This window comes from Stegodyphus dumicola, chromosome 6 (genome assembly GCF_044657685.1).
Source record: "Stegodyphus dumicola isolate Sdum_Otavi_A_Nest chromosome 6, ASM4465768v1".
Lineage (NCBI taxonomy): Eukaryota > Metazoa > Arthropoda > Arachnida > Araneae > Eresidae > Stegodyphus > Stegodyphus dumicola.
In genome coordinates this window covers 107,854,248-107,875,849 of record NC_140773.1, presented here as the reverse complement: position 1 = coordinate 107,875,849, position 21,602 = coordinate 107,854,248, and the positions used below count along the sequence as shown (strand labels likewise).

The 21,602-nt window shown below is 35.3% G+C and overlaps 1 protein-coding gene across 1 annotated transcript in view; it reads left to right on the top strand.

Moving 5' to 3' along the window:
- Positions 1-21,602, top strand: part of LOC118181081 (cytosolic carboxypeptidase 6-like) — a 174,904-nt gene that overhangs the window by 78,529 nt on the left and 74,773 nt on the right. Inside the window, exon 2 of the mRNA XM_035350163.2 lies at positions 8,297-8,471. Within this exon, the coding sequence (XP_035206054.1) occupies positions 8,315-8,471 (157 nt within the window). The 5' untranslated portion in view covers positions 8,297-8,314. The remainder of the gene's footprint in view (positions 1-8,296; positions 8,472-21,602) is intronic.

The window sequence follows — 21,602 nt, the reverse complement described above, 5'->3', positions numbered from 1 at the left end:
ATTCTGACATTATCAGTAACTTTGTTTTTACTAGCATAACGTATGTGTGAAAACTAAGAATTTATTGTTGCTATAAAAGTGTCTTTTCTTTATTTTTATTATAATTTTTTAACTACGCTCCCATTTGCGATCAGCAGTCAAAGTTTTCATTATACCGAAAAACAAATTATTTATAAACTAATCTAATAATTTCCCTCAATTAAATGTAAATTTATAAAATTGTGTATAAATACCGGCATTGCTTAGATAATTCACGTAATTTATGACAGCTAATTGCAACGCTTCCTTGCTGTAAAAGGAAGAGCAAAATTAAACCTGAAAAAAATGCTTTACAGTAAATGAAAATATTGTATTCAAATAAATCTAAACGTGAAGTTAAACTATAATTTTTTATGCGTTCCAGGAAACAAATTATGAACGTATAAAACAGTAAACAAAAAAAAGCGCAATACACGAGATATATATACACTATTATATTGTGTTGAACTGCTAACTATATATTGAACTTAATTAAGATAAAATAACACGTCTGAGAAGTATTAATTTAGAACAAACAACAAAAATCAGCGTTATATTTGCAAATTTTCACAGGATTAGTTTCGATGGTTTTCATACATAAAGATGAGGTTCGGTAAAACTGATGATGGACTTTGAGGATGGTGGTTCGGTAAAACCATCGAAATTGGTCCAGTGAAAATTTGCAAATATAATGCTGATTTTTTTTGTTTGACTTCTAAATTAATACTTGTTCGGCGTGTTATTTTATCTTAATTATAGGAGCCCCAAACAGGTTTATTTTTTTCCTTTTTTTTCCATATATTGAACTGTTATTTTCGAAGTCAAACAACAAAAATTAGCCTTATATTTGCAAATTTTGCAGGAGTGGTTTCGATGGTTTAACTACGGAACCATCTTTCTCAACTGACATTAACCTAAATTACCATTGAACTCGTTTGCGAATGCTTACGACTGGCGTAATCAAAACTTCCGACAATGGAATATAATTTTTAATTCAACGGTAGTACCGTGATAAATAGACCACGGTATTATCGTTGTATTTCGCATTCATTACCTTTTATGATGTAACCTACATTAGATGCTTATCTGCCAATTCCTAGCATGTAATTCACGATGGCCTTCACAAATTTTTTGGATGATAACAGTCTGAAGTTAATGTAACGCTTCTTAAAGGACAAAGTTTGCTTCTGCTTGGCTTTCCATTGACGCTTGATGAATCAATCAGCTACATCTTTCAATGCTGCTTTTAATCATTAAAAATGTGCGCACTTCAAATACTTAACGGAGATGTCAAGCATTTATTTGAAAATTTTCTGGAGGTGTGTTAGTTCTTCACCAAGACTGAAGGACCAGGACGTGTGCTTGCTGAACGAGTTTCGAAATTACACTTCTCTTCTTTGAGAATATGAGTACCATGCGGCCCTAGGTTCCATTTTAAATATTGTACTGCTTAGTAGTAAATATTACTCTTTTTATTTCTTTGAAAGAATTTACGAATACCCTTTCCACTACTTGAAGACAGCTATACAAAAATAAAACTGCACGAATCTAAGAGATCTACGAAGTTTTCTTATATAATGCTTAATTTGACTGTATATTTCTGGTCCATACGACTATATATATATATATATTGTAAAGAAGGTTCACAAATCAGCTGCACGTTTATGATGTAATAAATGATATGAGTTAATATATACTGCTTTCAAGATACAATCCGTCATGCATACATGTATGCGTAACATGTATATTTGTTTATGGTTTTGGCTTTTATCTGATATGAACTAATCAAGAAGATTTAAAGAAATCAGAAGAAACATGGAGACTAAAACTTATTGATTATAGCATCCATCATGATGCCACTGTACATCAAGTATTATCTATATTTATTATTTCATCGAAATTATAAGAGATTTCAGATCTTTCGTCCTCACCGTACTTAACAGACTGATAACAAAAATTTTAACTTATTGGTTTAAGTTCATGGTTTGATCTTGTGTTCAAGAATGATGAAACCTGTTTTAGGATTCTTACATAAATTGTCTCCGCCAATATTGAGATTTTAAAACCAGAGAAGAGTGCTAGGAAGAGTTGCCTGTCTTTGCGTAGAAGCTAGCAGCTAAACGATTAATTTCTAGAGACAATGACTATTGGAATAACTTGGCTTATTAATTTTTCTCACAGTTCCAAAACGTTTTTCTGAAATAGACAGTTTGATAAAAAGCATTCAACCTCTTTCTACTTAGACTTGATACATAGAATTCTTCTTCTTTCTTTTTTGTAGTTATTGTTCATTCAAGAAGTGTTCCGAATAAAGTCGGAGGTTATTATCCATAGATAGTCTAATTTAAATTCAGTTGCGCAGTTCCATTCACAGCAAGCGTTTTTTTTCTGAATTACATATTTTAATTAGCGGATTTCAGTACTAGAAATTACTTTTATACCTTTTGTCAGCCAATAAACATGAGAAAGGAATTATCCCTTTTACAGATATTCCAGTTGTGAGATGGATGTGCTAACCATTTACAACGTAAGAGTATGCGAAGTAGAAAATGATAATTTACTGGTAGAAATAGAAAAATAATTAGTGAATATTTAACTCTTAGCTTGTTTCTCTTTCATTCAGTTCTATATTTTGTAGAAAAGCATATTATTTTAATCTTTTTTTGGTAGTCCAAATTATGAATTCAAAACATTATCGTTAGTTAATGATGAGTTTAAAGTTTTATTAGATTAGTTACACGACTGAAGTTTGATAATTTTGCATATATATATATATATATATATATATATATGCATGCCAATATGTGTATGTGCATCAACCTAATCGGAAGAAACAGTTTTCTCCAAGTCATTTTTACTCTGAGCCCTATACGTGTTAGAACAAGCTGACGCCTTGGAAATAAATAATAAAAGTAGCAGTCTCTTTTTTTGTACGAGAAAGGAATGTAGAGGAAATGCGAGCCATCGTTTGCAAATGGGATGTCATTTTGGCCAGAAAATAGCTTAGCTACTATTGGGGAGGCGTAAAAATTGTGTTTCTATAACGAAACAAACGCAAAAATGTATAGAGTCAAGACTTATTTGTATTTTGGGATATGCAGCTGTCTTTTAAGAGTACTTTGTGGAGTTAACTGCGTTTGTTCAGCTGGTTCTTAAAATATAAAAACCCAGAAAGATAGTTCCGCTTTATGCTTCCTTACAAATATCTCTCTAAATAGGCACATTTTCATGTCATACGAAGATGCATAAGTTTACTATCAGAACCGAAGGTTTTTTTGTTGAAATTATACATTTGGCAAAAAAAATTAGAAAAAAGCATTTATCGATGTTAAAAATAAAAGAAGATAACAAAACCTAAGAGCTGAACAGAAGATTTAAATGGAAAATTATCCCAAAAATTACTGAAATCAGCTCGTTATTTAGTCACCGCCTGTCTCAAAAATTGATTACAAACCAAAAGGTGGAATAAATAAACTTTTTAATGCATTTCTGATAAACTATGTTGTCTTTTCTCATATTCTTTAAGGTACGAAAGATACTAGATGTCTAAGCTAACAAGTTGTTGATTAATTACTTCGGGAAAGATGGTTAAATGTATATATATATTAATCGCTATTCATCGTGAAACGCTTTTTTTCCCACAAAAACGCCTAGACAATCTTATATACAGTATAGAAAATAGCCGTAGCTACAATTTTGGTGAAGTGTGATTACACAAATTATTAATTTTTCCTATTCATTTCTAAAATGTTGTTATACCAACTTTTTCCTACCCTACTTTTAATCATATTTCATATTAGTGCGATTTTCTTCTTTCTGATACCAGTTGTTACGTTATTTTCTTCCTTCACGTTCGTACGGAGTTTGTATGGATTTGGAGTGAATAATGACACTACTTGATGAAGTATCGAAAACCACTTTATTAGCCAGTATTGTCAGGACAGCTACAAAACACGTTTTACAGTCGTCGATGAACTACTATAAACACGCTGACACGATCAGCGACATAGCCTTCAGGTTATCAGGCTGTCACGGGGGAGACAGCTTCACGGCAAAGCACTAGAGTACAGCTCTCGACTCTGCTTGGTCGTTCTCAAAACTCCCACGCTACAACTCGTGATGCACTCGACGACACACAGAGCACAACTCCCGACTCTTCGGTTCAGTCGTTCCCGGAGCTCAGCACGTTCTCTCGACAATGCACCAACCGCGATACACTACGACACTCTTTCGGTGCACTTGACGACCCACTCGGCACTCGCTGCCCGGCTGTCAACTCGATCGACTCCGCAGGGATTGACTCGCTAGACGAGACACACTCGATACTGACTATCTCGCACTCTATACGAGGCATGCACACTCGCCCTCTCGACGAAGCAAGCTCTCGATACTACCTGACTGCCGACCAGCAGGGTTTATATAGCTTTCGGCTTGTGTTTGAGAACATTCTGGGCTAAACCGGTAAGAATTCGTTCCAGAAGGTTCTCCCACCATCCATGGTATATCGCCAATTTTGTCACCAAATGGGCGATTTCTCGCCAAATGTGGCAAACCTGCCGTCTTTTGCCACTGTATGGCAACCCTAAAACTGTTTTGCGGGGAAGCCATCTTACTGCGCCTGTACATTTCGTAACAATATATTCTTATTAGCATCAGAGATGCTACTAGGTTTGAAACTCCTTTTTTGTCTGTATCATTTTTGTGTCCGAATTACCTTTCAAATTGTTACCGCCAAATGCTATCGCGATGTATTATTAAAAAAAAATCAACAATGAAGAATCTGTATGTTCCTCGCATTATGGAAAAACGACGGCATCTAGATCCACCAAATTTTGAACACGCATAGCCCTCCACCCGAACATGTGCTCCTCAAAGCCCAAATTTTGAATTTCGAATTAATTTCTTATTTATTTCATATTGTATACAAATTTAGTGAACCTTTAATTGAAAAAGCAATTTGTAAAGTAGAAATGGCAGCACTGTTTGAAATAAAACATATTTGTCTCCAGCGCAACAGACTGTTACCATTCAAAAAATGAAAGATATTTTACCTTTTAGTTTTAATGAACAAACTCAAATATTTAAAAGCAGTGTGTTGCGGTGCCGGAAATAAAATACTTTTATTTTCCACGCCCTAGCGTGTTGCCATTCAGTAAAGCCTAATATATTTCACTTACAGATTTATTCCGGTGGGTTATCGAGTAACAGACTAAAGTAGTTAAAAGCGATAAACACGGTTCTTAAAAATTGTTAAGAATATTTTTTCTGCTCTTTAATATCATTGATTTAAATATAATGCTAAATATCCTGAGATATCTAATCAGAAATGCGAAATATTTTTATGAAATTACCCTAGCTGCATTTATTAAAATCACTATATATTATTTCTTTTTATATAACTATGTTATGTGGATGGCCGTGCGAGCGGTTAGCTAGTTTTTTAAGAAATAGTTAAGCGAACATAGAACAATGCATGTCAGTTCCTAACACTCTATCAGGAATTCTAATTATTTGCTTTTTTTAAATATTTTGTGATTTTGCTGTTGAATTTTATGTGGCATAGTGCGAAGAACGTGATATTTAAATAGCCGTAGCACACAAAAGTTAAGCACACAAAAATTTAATAATAAAAGAACAAAAAAAAATCGTAAATCATCTTAGTAAGAAAACTAATTATTGATATGAGAAAAGACTGGAAAAACAAAAAAGAAAAATTTATACTAGCATTCAACACTGCATCCGGAATTCTAAAAGTATGCTGTTTCTACTGCTTTTAAAAAATTTGTAATTTTGCTGCTCACTTGTATATGACTTATATGCAAGGAAAGCGATGATTAATAATAAAACTATGATAAAATAAATATCTTGCTCGAGTTCCATGTTTTTAGCTGCAAAATCATTCAAGTTACATGACTTTTTTTACAGTTGTTCCTTTAATTTATTCCTCCAGTGTGTTTTCAAAAATTGTTCTAATAAACGAATAGCATTTGCCACACACGCATCCCAAACGACGATAGATCTCGTTTAGGAACAGAGATTCACCCTTCTGAAGTCCTTGTTGACAGAATACCCGTCTGTATTTTAGAAGTATGTGACGTACAGGACATCTTCCAAAGTGTATACCAATCACTTCATTTTTGTCGTGATGCATGTGTTGACTTTCATTCAACAATTCTTGTAAATATCAAAAATTGTATTATTACTGGTGAATATCCGTGGTTGAAACGATTTTTCTTTTGCCATGTTATTGTTCCCACGTTCATATTTCACCCCACAAATAGTTACTTTTGCCATGTTCTCTCACCCCTTAATGTTGTGACCATCAGTTTTGTAACTTCGGTTTATATATGTATATTTCCTTAAAAGTTAATTGTCTTCTTTTTTAAAAAAATAAGGGTCTTTGATGCTAACTGAAGGTTATGAGGATCTTAACTTTTTTTTTTTTTTTTTTTTTTTTTACATTATGGAAAAGCACGCAAAGGCTACCTGCCTAAAGGAAAGGGTAACTTCATGAAAGGGTTTCTAAAGAAAACAAATTTGTGTTTGCATTACACATGGAAAAAACCCAGAAAACTCTCATTCAGCCAGTTCATTTGCCAAGGTTTCAACACCCGGGTCTAACTGCTAGTGTTCATCGTTTTTAGCCGCTTGGTTGCTGGTGGCTATAAAACAAGCGATCAAGTCTAGGACTTGAGAGCAAGAAGACCATTATCTAAAATGATCGAATTTGAGATACATGCGTTACTAACTCCAAAATTAGGAATTTCGTGACGAAAGAAAAATCTCAATATTCTTCCATGGCTACGGTTTAAATCAGGACCAATTTCTATATAATACAACAATCTTGTATAGATAAGACCATTAAAATAAAAGTTAAAATAACTATATGTTTTTAAGAATAAGAAAAGAATTGGAGAAATATTTAGTTGAAGTCTGCATGCATTGTGTAATAATTAACGTGAATAAAAACGTCTCATAATTAAGACAGCTTTTCTTTAATATTTGCAAAATGGGCATTGCTCCTTTTCCTATCAAACTGCAGAAATATCATTGCGGCTTTTTTGTCCCATTGCAGAGGAAGGCTTTCTCTCGAAGATACTGGATGCCAAAGGTTTATCTGCGAAATTTCTGTTCATTTTCAAAAGTGAACTACAAAAGTAGAAATTCCAGCTTAGAACCGTTTTGCAGAGAAACTTTTTAATTTCATAGCCAAATTATTCTTCCAAGAAAAATGAATGCATAGGCAAAAATCCATTGTACGAAAAGAAACCAACACAAAAATCTAGAGAAAGTTTAGAATTAATTCAGTAGTCCTTTTTCCCCATCAGTAACGACTATATGAGCTTGTCTGGATATATATATATTTTTTTTTGATTTTACAATCGATGATTTGCTATTCTCGTGTACAATAAAACATTGTAGTGACCGACACTGAAGAGATTTGAAAGTAAAATTGCAGTGTTTATTTGTTTAATTGAATAAAACACACAAGAGGGCTATCTACGTGAAATGAAGGAAGTCTGCACGAAAGACTACGGGAAAACTGCCTCATATTTATGTTGCACACATGGGAAAATCTTCGAAAATATCCATGCGATGAGCAAATTCACAAGGATTCGAATACAAATCGACCTACCACGTTTGATCATTTGGATCAAGGCAAAGCTCTCGGGGGAGGGGGCTTTGTGCTCATATACATTTGCAGAGGACTTTCTAAAGGAAATGGCCCATAATCACGTTACACAGCAGAAAAAACACTGAAACTCTTATGCAACCGGCCCATCTGTTTGGATATAAAACTGAGTGTACAGTGGATTTGACTGGATTATTTAATGATGGTAAATCCTAGTAGAGTTACCAAGAGGCATGCGTTCATGGAGAATGTTTTAAGGAACACTTGCCCTTAATAACCTTATACATGAGGAAAATCGCTGAACCACTGTGCAGCCAAACTTGAATAGAATTGTCAGTGAGTGTTCAGCAGTGTTATGCACTTGGCTACTGGAGGGTTCACTTTATTAATGAAAGAACTAGTTTATATAGTAGGTTGCAACGCATTACAAAATTTGGCCCATCGATCAGAAGTTAGGAGAATCATTTAAAGATGCATATAATCTAACTTCTTTAATTTAACAAAAAAAAAGTTTGGGAAGCACAATATGTATTTAAGTCTTTTTATTAACTGTACGTGTGACGTCACAAATTTCATTAAAAATTTAAAGTTCATTAAACGTTGACCCTTTTTTACATCCTTTATTTTATAACATTTTCTTTTTAGCATGGCCGCAGGTTGGATATGCTGACAATTGAAGTTCAGAAAGAGATAGCTAAGGAAGCTAGTGATACTGTACAAAATGATCCATTGAGAAAGAAAACCAAACGGAGGAGAAAAACCATCGTTATTGGAGCTAGAATACATCCCGGAGAAACTCCTTCATCATATGTTTGCCAAGGTAATGTTATTTAAAAATTAAAATTACATAGACTTTTAAAGTTTGTAATGTCACAATAAGGAAAGAAAAGTATAGCAAATTTTGTTAAATGGTAACTTGAAGAATACTTCAAAAATAAAAGAATAATATACTGATTATTGAATTGTGAACACTATAAAATGTTTATTTATTTTGTCTTATAAAGAAAATTGTTACATCTTTAAAATTAATAGGCATTTCTAAATAAAGTCAATGCATCACCAAACTACCATAAACAAAAGACTTACCTGGCTTTTATTTAGCTTTAATTAACATAACACGATTAAGATCAAACATTACAATTAAGGGCATTATAATTACACATTTAAGTTACAAATTAAATCTCGGGGAACAGCATGCTTAGTCCATGACTACAGTACATCGACTAAAGGCTTTAAGGCCCGTCCACACGAGGACGCTCCCGACGTAGTTGACGTAACATTTTGAAGCCGACGTAAATTCGCGTGACCCAGAAGACGTAAAACTGAGTACGCTCCTGTTCAGCTTCTTCGCCCGCCACGCGCGCATATAGCCAATAGCCGACCGAGTTTTTATCACGTGTCATAATCAGAAAACCTTCTTGCTTACCCGTTTCAATATGGCGTCAGAACCACACAGAGATGAGTTTTTGCTTAGAAATATTATCAGGTTCAATGTTCCGCCTTACTTTCTTTGGGAACATGCAAAGACCTGACTCGGAACAGGGAGCTTACTAAAGCTATGTCCAATAAATGTGGGAAGTAGACAAGATACCCAGGAAGGGTATACAAAACCCTTTATTTTTCACTCTTTACAATAATTTCCGTACTTCGGAATACAGAGACAAACTACTTGTGGTCTGAACGTAAGAATATAAAAATATTAACTAAACTCTAACTTAACTTTGGAATAATAAACAAGGGCCTACGTGGAAGATTGGCCGTATATTAACAGGAAGCCGTATGTAGTACAGAGAACTGTTAACACTACAATACGTTTAAAATTATTAAGAGGATTAAACCTCTGGCCTGGAAGGCAACCAGCAACCCAGTAAAAACTGCTAAGGCAAGCGGCCTTCTTCGACTAACTCTTTCCTCTCTCGCTTGGCAAAAAGCCACAACTTAAGTACTTGGCGTTCGCCAGACAAATTTGCATAAATAAGTTAAAGCTTTTAATTCTGGCCGGAAGTAGAAAATAAGAAGTGATAGTAAAGATTTAAAATAAAAATAAACGTTAATAAAACTTAAGATCCTTACATACTTCCCGCCAGAGTTAATTAGTTTGAAACTGAGGTCTAAAACGACCTTGTTGAAAACTTTTAGCTCTAGAATCTAACGCGAGGCCAATCTTTTATAAACATTTCTCACTAGAAACTAGAAATTTAAAAAAAAATTGTTTTTACATTATCAGCTCTATGGACAACCAATTTATCATCTGTACTGTATGGTGAATACATACATTAGTAGTACATTGTTAACTTCTATTCTTTTCCAAGCAAGTGCCAATTCTTCTACATTGAAATGCTACATTTCAAAAGTCTTTCCCACTAAAACTTCTTTCTTGCCAGAATGTTTTAAATAAAATTTATACAATAACTTTTACAATATTCAAGTATTTACACATTCCTATTATACATCAACTTTAGTTTTACTCGCGAGTAATTGAAAAACATAATGCCAAAATAGGTAACAACTCATTTCTCGCCTTTTTGGTGATAAAGGTAGACCTCACATGAGGTAAAACGTCTTGAAATCTGCCACTTGCAGTAAGAATGAAAGATTAACTTAAGTTTGCAAAGTAACATAAAATTTTACTTATCTTTGTGATATTCGGACATTCTTTTCTGAGCCCAGTCTGGGAAGGTAGCGCAGATTTTCGTTTGATTTATCCTCCTTCTTGTGCGGTCTCGCCCTTCAGTGCCTTCCTCTAGAAGCTTTCTTTTTTTTTTCAGTTCGGTCAGCCTTGAATACCTTCTTTTTCGCCTCTGCCTGTGGTCCTGGCCGTTTGATGGCCGCTGGTCTTGGCGGAACCGGGACACTTCTCTCTCGTTCCTGCTTGGACCTCGTTGCTGGCCGTTCAAATTTTCCTTGTATCTTTTCCTCCGCCGCTGGTGGCCCTTCCGCAGTTCGGCGATATTTGCTGCGGAGAGTCCTGTCCGATGAGTAGATCTTCCGTTTGGGAGCCGGGTTATAGTTGCCGTTATTTCCCCTGGCTCTCTTTGCATTCGTCGTACTTCTTCCTTCTTCATTCTGGGGGTGGTCGTGCGCTCTCTTTTCTGGTCGGTGGAACGGCTTCTTTTTCTTGTTACCTTCAATTTTCCAACGGGGAAACTTTCTTTTCAATTGCTCCTGCCTCCTAATGGCTTGTCCTTGTGCTTGACGTTGTTCCACCTCTGGAGCTTGTGCCTGCCGTGCCTGCCGTGCCGGATCCTGCAAAAGATCTGTAAATATTTGCATTTTATTACGGTCATAATATGGTTTTATTTGGTCAATGTTTGCGGAGCATGTTTCACCATTCCTGGCTTTTAACACCACTACAGCGTGAGTTATTTTTTCTATGACATATGGTCCTTCAAATCGTGGAAAAAATTTGGCGGTTTTATCTTCTGGTGCTGAAGAAAGTGAATGCTTAATTTTTAAAACTTCATCTCCTACTTTATAAGTTACTCCCCGTCGTTTCAAATCATAATAGAGCTTCTGTTTTCTTTGTGCTACTTCAGTGTTCTTTTTTGCTTCTTTAATTAATTTTTCTATATCACCCATTTTAAATTCTGAGGCTCTTTGTTGAACATAAAATAATTTATCTAACGGCGTTATAATCTTTATCCTAAAAATAACTCAGCAGGAGTTTTGCCCGTTGTATCATGTTTTGCGGTTCTAAGGGCGAAAGCAAATTCATTGACATAGTTATCCCAGCTTTTATGAAAATTTTTAACATAACTACGGATAATTTTCACTATATTTCTATTGACCCGTTCCGCTATATTTGATTGCGGCCGATACGGGACCATTTTTAAATGACGTATGCCCAGTTTTTGGCACATGTCTTCAAATATATTACTTACAAATTGAGGACCATTATCCGATATAACTTTTAGGGGCGTCCCATATTTTAAAATATACTATTTAGAAACCCGGCCGGGCGGAAATTAATATAATTAACTGCTTGACATGTTGGGCAGGACTGGACATACGCCCTTGTTAACTTTTGCAGTTCAGGAAAATAGACTGCCTCGCGTACGCGTTGGATAGTTTTTCGAATACCAGCATGAGAAGCTAAAGGGCTGTCATGTAACTCCTGCAGGATATTTAATCTAAGACTAGCTGGGATAACAGGTCAAAATTCGTTGTTGGAATTTGTAGTTTTTGTATAAAATAATAGACCATCTATTAGTTCGTAATGGGCCGCCCTATTTCTTATATTTCTTATTGCCACAATATCTTGGTGGCTAAAATTTTCAGGATCCTTTAAATACTCATAAATGTTTCCAAACTCAGGATCCTTACCCAGTTCGGTTATTACAGTTTCTCGGGAATTTATTGTACATGCTGTGAGCATTGCCACCTTTACAGTATTACCTTCTTCATCTATTTTTATTCTGGATAGGGCATCTCCTACGATATTTTCCTTTCCGGGGGTATGCTTGATTACCAGATTACATTCTTGTAGCTTGAGTGCCCATCTTATTAACCTTGGGGATACGTTTTTCCCTGAGTACGATCTAGTTACCGCCGCATGATCAGAATACACTGTTATTGGCGCTCTTTCAAAATAGACTCGGAACTTTTGCACTGCTAACAGAACTGCAAGTGCCTCTCTCTCAGTCGCGGAATAATTTCTTTGTGTTTGATTTAAAGTTCGACTAAAAAATGCCACGGGCTGCTGATTTTGCGAAAGTACCGCTCATACCGCATAATCCGAAGCATCCGCTGAAATTTCTAAATTCTCATCCTTTTCAGGAAATTTCAACACAGGGGCTTGCGTTAATGCTTGTTTTAATTTTTCGAAAGCACTATTGGCTTCGGCCGTCCACGAGAATCTTGCCTTTTTCCTTTTTAATTTTAAGAATGGTTCAGCAATAGTTGCAAAATCTTTTATAAAGAACCTATAATATGAACAAAGTCGTAGAAAAGAAGAGAGCTTCTTCGCCGTGTTTGGCGGCGGATACTTTTGCACAGCGATTATTTTTGATTCGTCTGTCTCGATTCCTTTCTGAGATATTTTGTAACCTAAATATTTTAATTCAGGGGCTGAAAATTTGCACTTTTCGACATTAACTTTTAGACCGGCCTCATTTAATAAAGAAAACACCTGTCTTAAATCCTGTACATGTTGGTCCAGATTATCACTAGTAATAATGATATCGTCTAAATAGATAAATGTGGACTTTCCAAGAACAGGCCTTAACACAATGTCCATACATCGCTGAAATGTTGCCGGTGCCCCTGAAAGGCCAAACGGCATACGCAGGAATGCATAAGTGCCAGACTTGGTTATAAAAGCAGTCTTAGGCACGTCCTCCGGTCTAACTCCTATTTGAAAATAACCAGTCGTTAAGTCTAAAGTCGTCATATATTTGGTAGACGTTATGTTCCTTAGAATTTCTTCAATAATAGGTAACGGATATACCGGATATTTAGTTATGGAGTTTAATTTATGATAGTCAATCGCGAAACGCCACCTTTTTTGATGTGTTAATGGGTAGTCATTGTTTTTCTTACATAAAACCACCGGGCTAGCATAACTACTTGAGATGGGCGTTATGATCTTTTTACGTAGCATATCGCTGATGTGCCATTCTATAATTTTTTCTTTATTCTTATCATACCGGTATGCTCTGTGGCGAACTGGCATTGAATCTCCGGTGTCAATACTATGGTTAGTAACTTGAGTAAATCCTGGAATATCACTAAATAACGAAGCAAATTCACTTACCACTTGTCGGATTCTTTGTTGCTCTTCCTTAGGCAGGTGATCAAGGTTTAACATTGGCGGTTCCGATTTTTCTTCTCGAACTGGTTTCATCGTCAGCTTAAGGGACGCTTCATTAAAATCCAGCGTTGCTTCTGCCTCTGAAAGAAAATCTATTCCTAAGATAATATGTGCTTGCAAATTCTTTACGAGAAAAAACATAACCTTTTCTTGTTCGTCCTTGATACGGACGTATAGCGGTAATTTACCTATGCACTTGCATCTTTCTCCTTGCGCAGCTAACACTGTCGTATTATCCGAATTATGTATGCGGTATTTCCGAAAATACTTCCTAAAAAAATCTTCTGCCACACAGGAACACCGCGCGCCTGTATCCAGGAGTGCGGTGGCTGGGAAGTTATTCACCAACACTTCAATCTTCGGAAGAGTCAAATTTTTCACCATTACTGTATTTAACTTGAAGGAAGAGGGGTTTTCTTGGCCTTCGGATTTCCGCACCCTCCCGTCAGCAGAAATCCGTTTTAGTTTAAATCTTTTTTCATTTCCATGCTTTCCTTCTTTTTCCACTGGCCTTGAGACTTTTTTCCTGGATTGCTATTGAACTGTTGACGTTCGCCGGCTGTTTTTGGATGCTCGGGCTTCCTTGCCCACTGATTCGCCCCGCTTCCGTAGCCGTGTGCTTGACCCCGCTGTGGTCCTGGCTCACCCAATTGGCTTCGTTGCTGACACTGGCGTCTTCTTTCAATGTCCGCCGCTCTTCCACTTTCAAACTGGACTGCCAGCTCAAACAACCCCTCCAGTGCAGTCGGACTCCTTAATTCAACAAAGTCTTGTACTTGGGGAAGTAACCTCGGCAAAATCACTTGAATCATCTCAGGATCCGGAAGGTTTCCATACAAGAGTTTGAAGACGTGAATTTTTCTTAAAATAAAGGTGGAAAGATTTTCGATTCTTTGCTGATATATGCTGAAAAGTTCCGTTTCTAATTTCGCACGATCCCTTACGACAAAGAAGGCTTTCACTAGGGCAGTCCTGAAACTTTCGTAAGTATAGGTGGGACCTCCCGCTTGACCCAAGAGACCTCCGGCTATGCATTTGAACCAATTAAGCGCTTGGCCCCTCGAAGCCTGGTAGCCAAGGCTACTTTTTGAAACTCATGCTCGGGACACATCATGAAGTGGTCCTCCAATTTTTCCAAAAAACTGGTTACCGGTGAGTTTCCATTAAATGCATCTGGTTTCATCGCTGCGCGCATGGTCTGGACTATGTAACCAAATCCTTACAGGGCGGCAGCTGGCATTTCTGGATTCTGAGCCGCTTCTGCAGGCAGCACAGGTTCTTCTTGAAACTCGGCCATGGTTATTCTTCTTCGTCGGGCGCCACTATCAGGTTCAATGTTCCGCCTTACTTTCTTTGTTAACATGCAAAGACCTGACTCGGAAGAGGGAGCTTACTAAACCTATGTCCAATAAATGTGGGAAGTAGACAAGATACCCAGGAAGGGTATACGAAATCCTTTATTTTTCACTCTTTACAATAATTTCCGTACTTCGGAATACAGAGACAAACTACTTGTGGTCTGAACGTAAGAATATAAAAATATTAACTAAACTCTAACTTAACTTTGGAATAATAAACAAGGGCCTACGTGGAAGATTGGCCGTATATTAACAGGAAGCCGTATGTAGTACAGAGAACTGTTAACACTACAATACGTTTAAAATTATTAAGAGGATTAAACCTCTGGCCTGGAAGGCAACCAGCAACCCAGTAAAAACTGCTAAGGCAAGCGGCCTGCTTCGACTAACTCCTTCCTCTCGCTAGCATGGCAAAAAGCCATAACTTAAGTACTTGGCGTTCGCCAGACAAATTTGCATAAATAAGTTAAAGCTTTTAATTCTGGCCGGAAGTAGAAAATAAGAAGTGATAATAAAGATTTAAAATAAAATAAACGTTAGTAAAACTTAAGATCCTTACAATATCATAACTATATACAGCAATAAAATAATCAGCATTGTTCACGCCATCTTCAGATTTCTCAAACCGTACATATTGGTATACATTTAAAATTCTCATTAAAGGGAAAAACTGTGTATTTATAAAGCAATGATCCAACCAGTATATCCATATGCTTCACCTATTTATAATACCGTAAGTAATAAGAACCTAAATAAATTACAGTTTCTACGAAATCAAAGTTTCTGCCTTACAAAATTCTCCTTAATTCTTATAAATATTGGCTATATCATGTCTAATAAAAAGCTCTATAAATATCCCAATATTAAATACACCAAAAACTAACTTCAGCAATATAATAACTTCTAAAATAAAGCAGTTGGCTGTGAAAGAGTATTCAATAAAATACAATTACGAAATTTTGGAGGAAAGTTACAACTTGTGTCATACATCAATCATTTATTGGAGTTTAATTAAATTACCTTTGCAGCGACTTCTACTTGTTACATTATTTTTCACAAATGTTGCTATCACAGATAGGTGAGTGGTAAGCGCCCTACTTTGGTGGCGGAGGAATGGAAAGGTGGCGAGTTCGAACCTCACTCATAGACGGTATTATAATAATTCAGTTACCTTTTCTCATTTTGAAACGTGTTGTTTCATATATTTAATCATGAATCATTGTATTCTTTTTTTACCTATTATTAGAGTTTTCATTTCTTATATTATTCATTATTGTTATTGTTTTTAATTTAGTTTAGAAATGTGCAGTGCAAATAGAAATCCTTATGTAATAATATATCTGCATCTGTCATATATCATCTATAAATTTTCTCTTTATTTTTACTTTATTGCATATTTTATCATGCACATAATTTCTCATAAACTGTCCAAAGTTTGAACCTCATTCTAAATTCAAAAATAAATAAAAAAAAAAAAAAAGGCCAAGGGAGGGGAAATTAAAAAAATATGAAGTTGGTTTTATTATATGGTGGATGGTGTATATAAAGAGAATTAAGTAATTTAATTCTCTTTATATACTGTATTCCAAACCAATTTTATAAATCCTAATTTTCATACAATATAGAATCTGCAAGTCTGTCAAACTGGTCGATACTCATCCTGAAGTAATTAAAAAACAAGTAATGTACAAAAAAAAATTAAGTCAATTCCTACTTAGGTCCATAAAGAAAAATTTAAAAAATACAAGAAATAAATAAATAAATAAATAAAAATACAAACAGAAATTTTTAAAATTAAAAATTTTTAAATGTGAAAAAGCTGTATTAACATCAAGTGTCATTCACTACAAGTTTAAAAAATTGTATTTGAACTTGAGTGGATGAATAAAAAGCATTTTATGTACTGAAAATTTCAAAAAGATATAGGGAGAGTGTGAGCTAATAGTAGGAATTTAACAATTCCGTACATTCCTTTCGCAAACAAGGCAGTAAAAAAAAAAAAAAAAAAAAAAAAAAAATCTCTTTGAACAGGTCGCTCTAAATAAATCTTTCGGACTCATTCTTGCCATTTTTTGCGGTTTTGCCTCTGCTTAATAATTGCACTTAATAGTAAAGTTTCAGCTATAAAAAAAAAAAAAAAAAAATCATCTGATTCGGACAACTTGCGGCAAAAACATACAGAAGAATAGCGAAGTAATAAGATACAGCTCTGTTGACGCTATATTACACCGTCACGTGATTTTTGCGTAAAATAATTCTGTCGGTTAAACGCACTCTTCGAAAGCGTACTCGTTTGGACGCTTTTACGCTGGTAACGTAAAAGCGCGTTCGTCAGCTACGTTTCGAGCTACGCGTTCGAGCGTACTCGTGTGGACGGGCCTTCAGTCTTTTTTGGTTGGCGTCTTCCGGCGGCCGCTAGGTGGCGCTGGTTGAGCCATGGTGTTACAAATGAACTTAAAGATAACGAAATTGCTAAAATTAGCACTCCGAATTTAATTGCCTGTGGTTTCTGTTTAAGTAAATTTTATATAATGCTCTTTATCAGTGGATTATATTTTAATTAGCCTGTAGAATTATTAGGTTATTTTGAAGCAGGAGATGGGAAAAATGTACAATGCCCTCGCCTGGGCTCAAACATGGATCTCTCAAATATGCGCCCAGTGTGCTACCGTTACACAATGAAGGCATGCTTCAAGGAGGAAGAATGGTATATTTGCGTTATATACTACACTCCTATTCCAAGCTCACAATTTTTACTGCATTTGTATTTTGATATTCTTTTATTTTAAGACTAGCATTTATATAGTTATATATTCAATAATTTAAAAAAATACTGCAATAATATGAAAAATTGTGTTTACGAAGATTTATCAATTCCTTTTTCACATAAGGGAAAATTTATTCAACTGACTTAATAATCTTATAAAGCAAATTGGTGGCGAGGGAAATTTCTGAAGATTTTGCGATGCTGACGTCTAAGCCAGTTATTCCTTTATTTTATTTTAAGCAGTAAATCTTTCGTTTGTAATGCAGTTATATATCTTAGTTATTACACACTTAGACTCTTTCAGTTTAAATGCGAAACCTCTTTAAAAGAATAAATTTCATGTAAAAGATACTTAAAATAAGAGAAGGATCGTTGAATAGTTTTGTAGACACATTAGGTTAATTGGAAAAACCGGAGAGATGAAAGATGAGCAAACGCCTTCGGCGGGAATCGAACCGCGGACCTCTGGAATACGCGCCCAGCGTGCAGACCACCACACTACGAAGGCATGCCAAGGAAGGTGGAAGAAATACCTTATATACTTCCCCTTTTAAAGGGCGACTGGGTTTTTTAGGGGACCCAATCGCCAAATCCTGGGTGGGGAGAATCATCACCCACCACCCTTTTAGTTCGGGCGCTACTGTAGAGACATTATGTTAATTGGAAAAAACCGAAAAGATGAAAAATGAGTAAACGATTTCGCCGGGAATCGAACCGCGGACCTCTAGAATACGCGCCCAACGTACAGAACACCACACCATGAAGGCGGGGGAAATACCTTATAGTTTTTTTTTAAATGTATAGCGATAGAATGGTGATTTATAATTTTTTTCAGATATAAAATGATAGCTATTCTTAGACAAAAGTTAAAATCGCGTAACGTTTGTTGACTTGATTTTCAAACTAAATCTAGTATCTAGCGTTTTCCTTTGCGCTTTGAAGAAAAGAATAAGTTCGTAAAGACTTTGAACTCTAATTTTCTACAAGATTACCAGAAATATTTTTGGCAACAGCGTATAAGAGGTTAAACTTTGTCAGTTCACAAACGAACTCCTTTATAGAGTGTGAATTCCTTAACGTGGATATCGTAATCTCATTTTCATAGTGTTGTGAAATTTATCGATGTTTATACTCATGAAATAGAATTAAAAATTACTAAAGATAAGAAATTTCACGAAAATATTTTCGGCTAAATGACTGAAGTATCTATGAATATTGAACATTTATCATTATATTTTCAGACAGCTGTAATTTTTTAGTATTGTATTTGTTATCAATACTTTTTTAATAGATGCAAATATTTACGAATTTAGTTTATAATTTTACTTTTATGAATATCTGTAGTATTGTTTATTGTTTTTTGCTTATTTATTTATTTATCTTATTTTATATGATAATCTGATATTTATTATCTACTTTGTTTAATTTTGGAATTGTGGCTATTTATGTGTTTGTATGGGCTTGTTTCGTATATTAGTTTTTTCCGTTTTTAGTTCTGAGTCAATTAACTTTGAAACTGTAAGAGTATCTCAAGTGAAAATAAGGGCAGCTTGTCCTGCTGAGTTTTAGAGATAAAATGTTCATTATGCTGGCGAAATATGGCAATATTTTGGAAGTTTCTTGAAAATGCATTTTAGAAGCCCGAGGAGTAATTTATCTGAAAAATTTCGGAAGTACTTATTCCTTTGCAGGAATGTTATTGTTATTCTAGTTATAACTTATCTCACTTGTTTGATAATAACATCAGAGCAAGCCTATGAAATTCATCATGACAAGGAGTGCAAGATTGCTCCTGTCGTTGGCAAGAGCCTTTGAGCACCATACAGTTGACAGCACGACTTTGCTCAATTCTGGCAGCCAGTTGTGATGGAGATCACCTCGGGGGGACGGGTCCAAGTGTCTCCTAACCCTTTTTCTTAATCTTCAGCCTCTCAAGAGGACTTTCGGCTTGCCGCATATTTAGAATGCCCCATGCCGCACGGAAACTGTACATTTAAAAACATCCATACCTTCTCTGAGATTCGAACTCGAGTCCTTCGGTACGGCAGTCAGCATCACTAACCACTACCCCGGTGCGGTGGCAGGAAAGTTATAAATATAACGAAGCCTTCAACTAGTTAGTTGACAATCAGTAGTCCAGAGCTGCGTAAGAGCTCACTTTAGAGCTTGCGACTATTTTGTGACTGAGCATCTCGCTTAGTGATTCTGCTTTAGACTTATTTTCATTCTTTTTTATTGAGTTATAGGAAGGAAATGAAACTTAAGGTTCGAAGAGAAAAACGCAATTTTACAGGAGCTATTCAAGAATTTAAAAAATGAAAGACGAGATAAACCTAAGCTGTCGGTAAAAAGCATGATGCGTTGGCCATAACTGGTTGTAGGATATAGCAACTAGTCAAACGTTGCTACGACCTAGGAGTGTTGAGGCAAAAATACAGAGGCATTTCGCACACTTTTTTGCTGGAAACTTTTTTTAACTGCAACTATATTTTTCAATGGTACTTCACAGCTTTTTTTTCGTGAAAAATTGCGCTTCTAAAGAAGCAATGGATTGAAGGCTATGTTTGTACTCTTTCCGAAGAAAATTATTGGTATCTAGTTGTTAAAAAACGCTGTAAAAGTCATGGTTATTTGATTCTAAAGCTATGGTAGATAGAAAAAAGTCCAAGTTTGGCTTCAAGTGGAAAAATTGTTCCAAATAATAATTCCAAGGGAAAAACGGAATGTTTCGATTGTTGCAAAGATAAGACCTTTAATGTTAAAGGAAAATCCGCCAAGTCATAGGACAGCTACAAAATCATTAAAATATTTAGTTTCTTCTGTAAACAAAGAGCTAAATGCTGATTTAAATCTTGAAAAGGCGAAAAACATAGTTTGCATCATCTTTCTGCAAGACATATTACTGAAAGCAGAATACGTTGCAAAATTCTTTATAAGAAACATTCATCCGGATAAAAATGAAAAACATGTTGTCAGAATAGGCTAATCTTGGATGTATTTAAACGATTAAAAAGAGCTCCATTTATGGTTATCAAAGAGGAGAAAAAAATCTTAAATCTTTACTAATCTTAAATCTTAATCTTTACTAGTTTAGAAACCAGCTTTGCTTAGTCTATGAATAAAAACAAAATGTTTTTTATTGTCAACAATTTGACAATTCTTAGACAATATGGTGTTTATATATTCAATTTTCTTATAGTTATCCCTGCTTCTTTAATTACTATAACAGCAAATAATACCGTTTTTATTTAAAATAAGTACCAAAAATGAGATATAATCTCTTAATGACTCGCAAATTTCTATACAGAACATTTTGTTATGTTGTGTCATGTGGAAGGAAAATAGAGAAACTAACATTTGTTACGATGGTAGAGTTATGAGTTGAAATAATATTACATATTCTTTTGGGGAAAAAACTAATAAATAAAAGAAAAAGAAAAAAGGAAGAAAACATAATAAAGAAAATAACCGTTTTCACTGAAATTATAAATATGACTAAAATTCACACACAGGTAATGGAATGATTAAAGTTCAAGGCTATGAGATCCATCTGTGGCTAACAGTTGCACATTGAATGTTCAAATTAGAAGCTGGAGAAAGCCCCACTGGTGGCGATGCATGCTTGTAAGCGTTCAGGTAAAGACTGATAAAGATTCCTAATCTCATACTAAGATGCATTTTACTAGGTATCCCTCAACTGTTGCTTCAGATCGTCGATGTTTTAGGGTGCCCGATTCGGCAGCCTACTATATACTATACATATTTGATTGGCGAAAGGTCTGGTGGCATTGTTAACAAACAAGAGTTTCAACATCTCGAAGACAGTCAAGAGGTATGCGAGTCGCATGGGGTCTAGCATTATCCTATTGTAAAATGGCTCCAGGATGGCGTGCCATGAAGGGTAACGCAAACGCCTGTAGGATATCATCAACATATTATTTAGCTGTTAAAGTTTTTTGCAAGACGACTAAGGCCGGCCTACTGTAAGAGATAGCACCTCATACCCTCACAACAAGG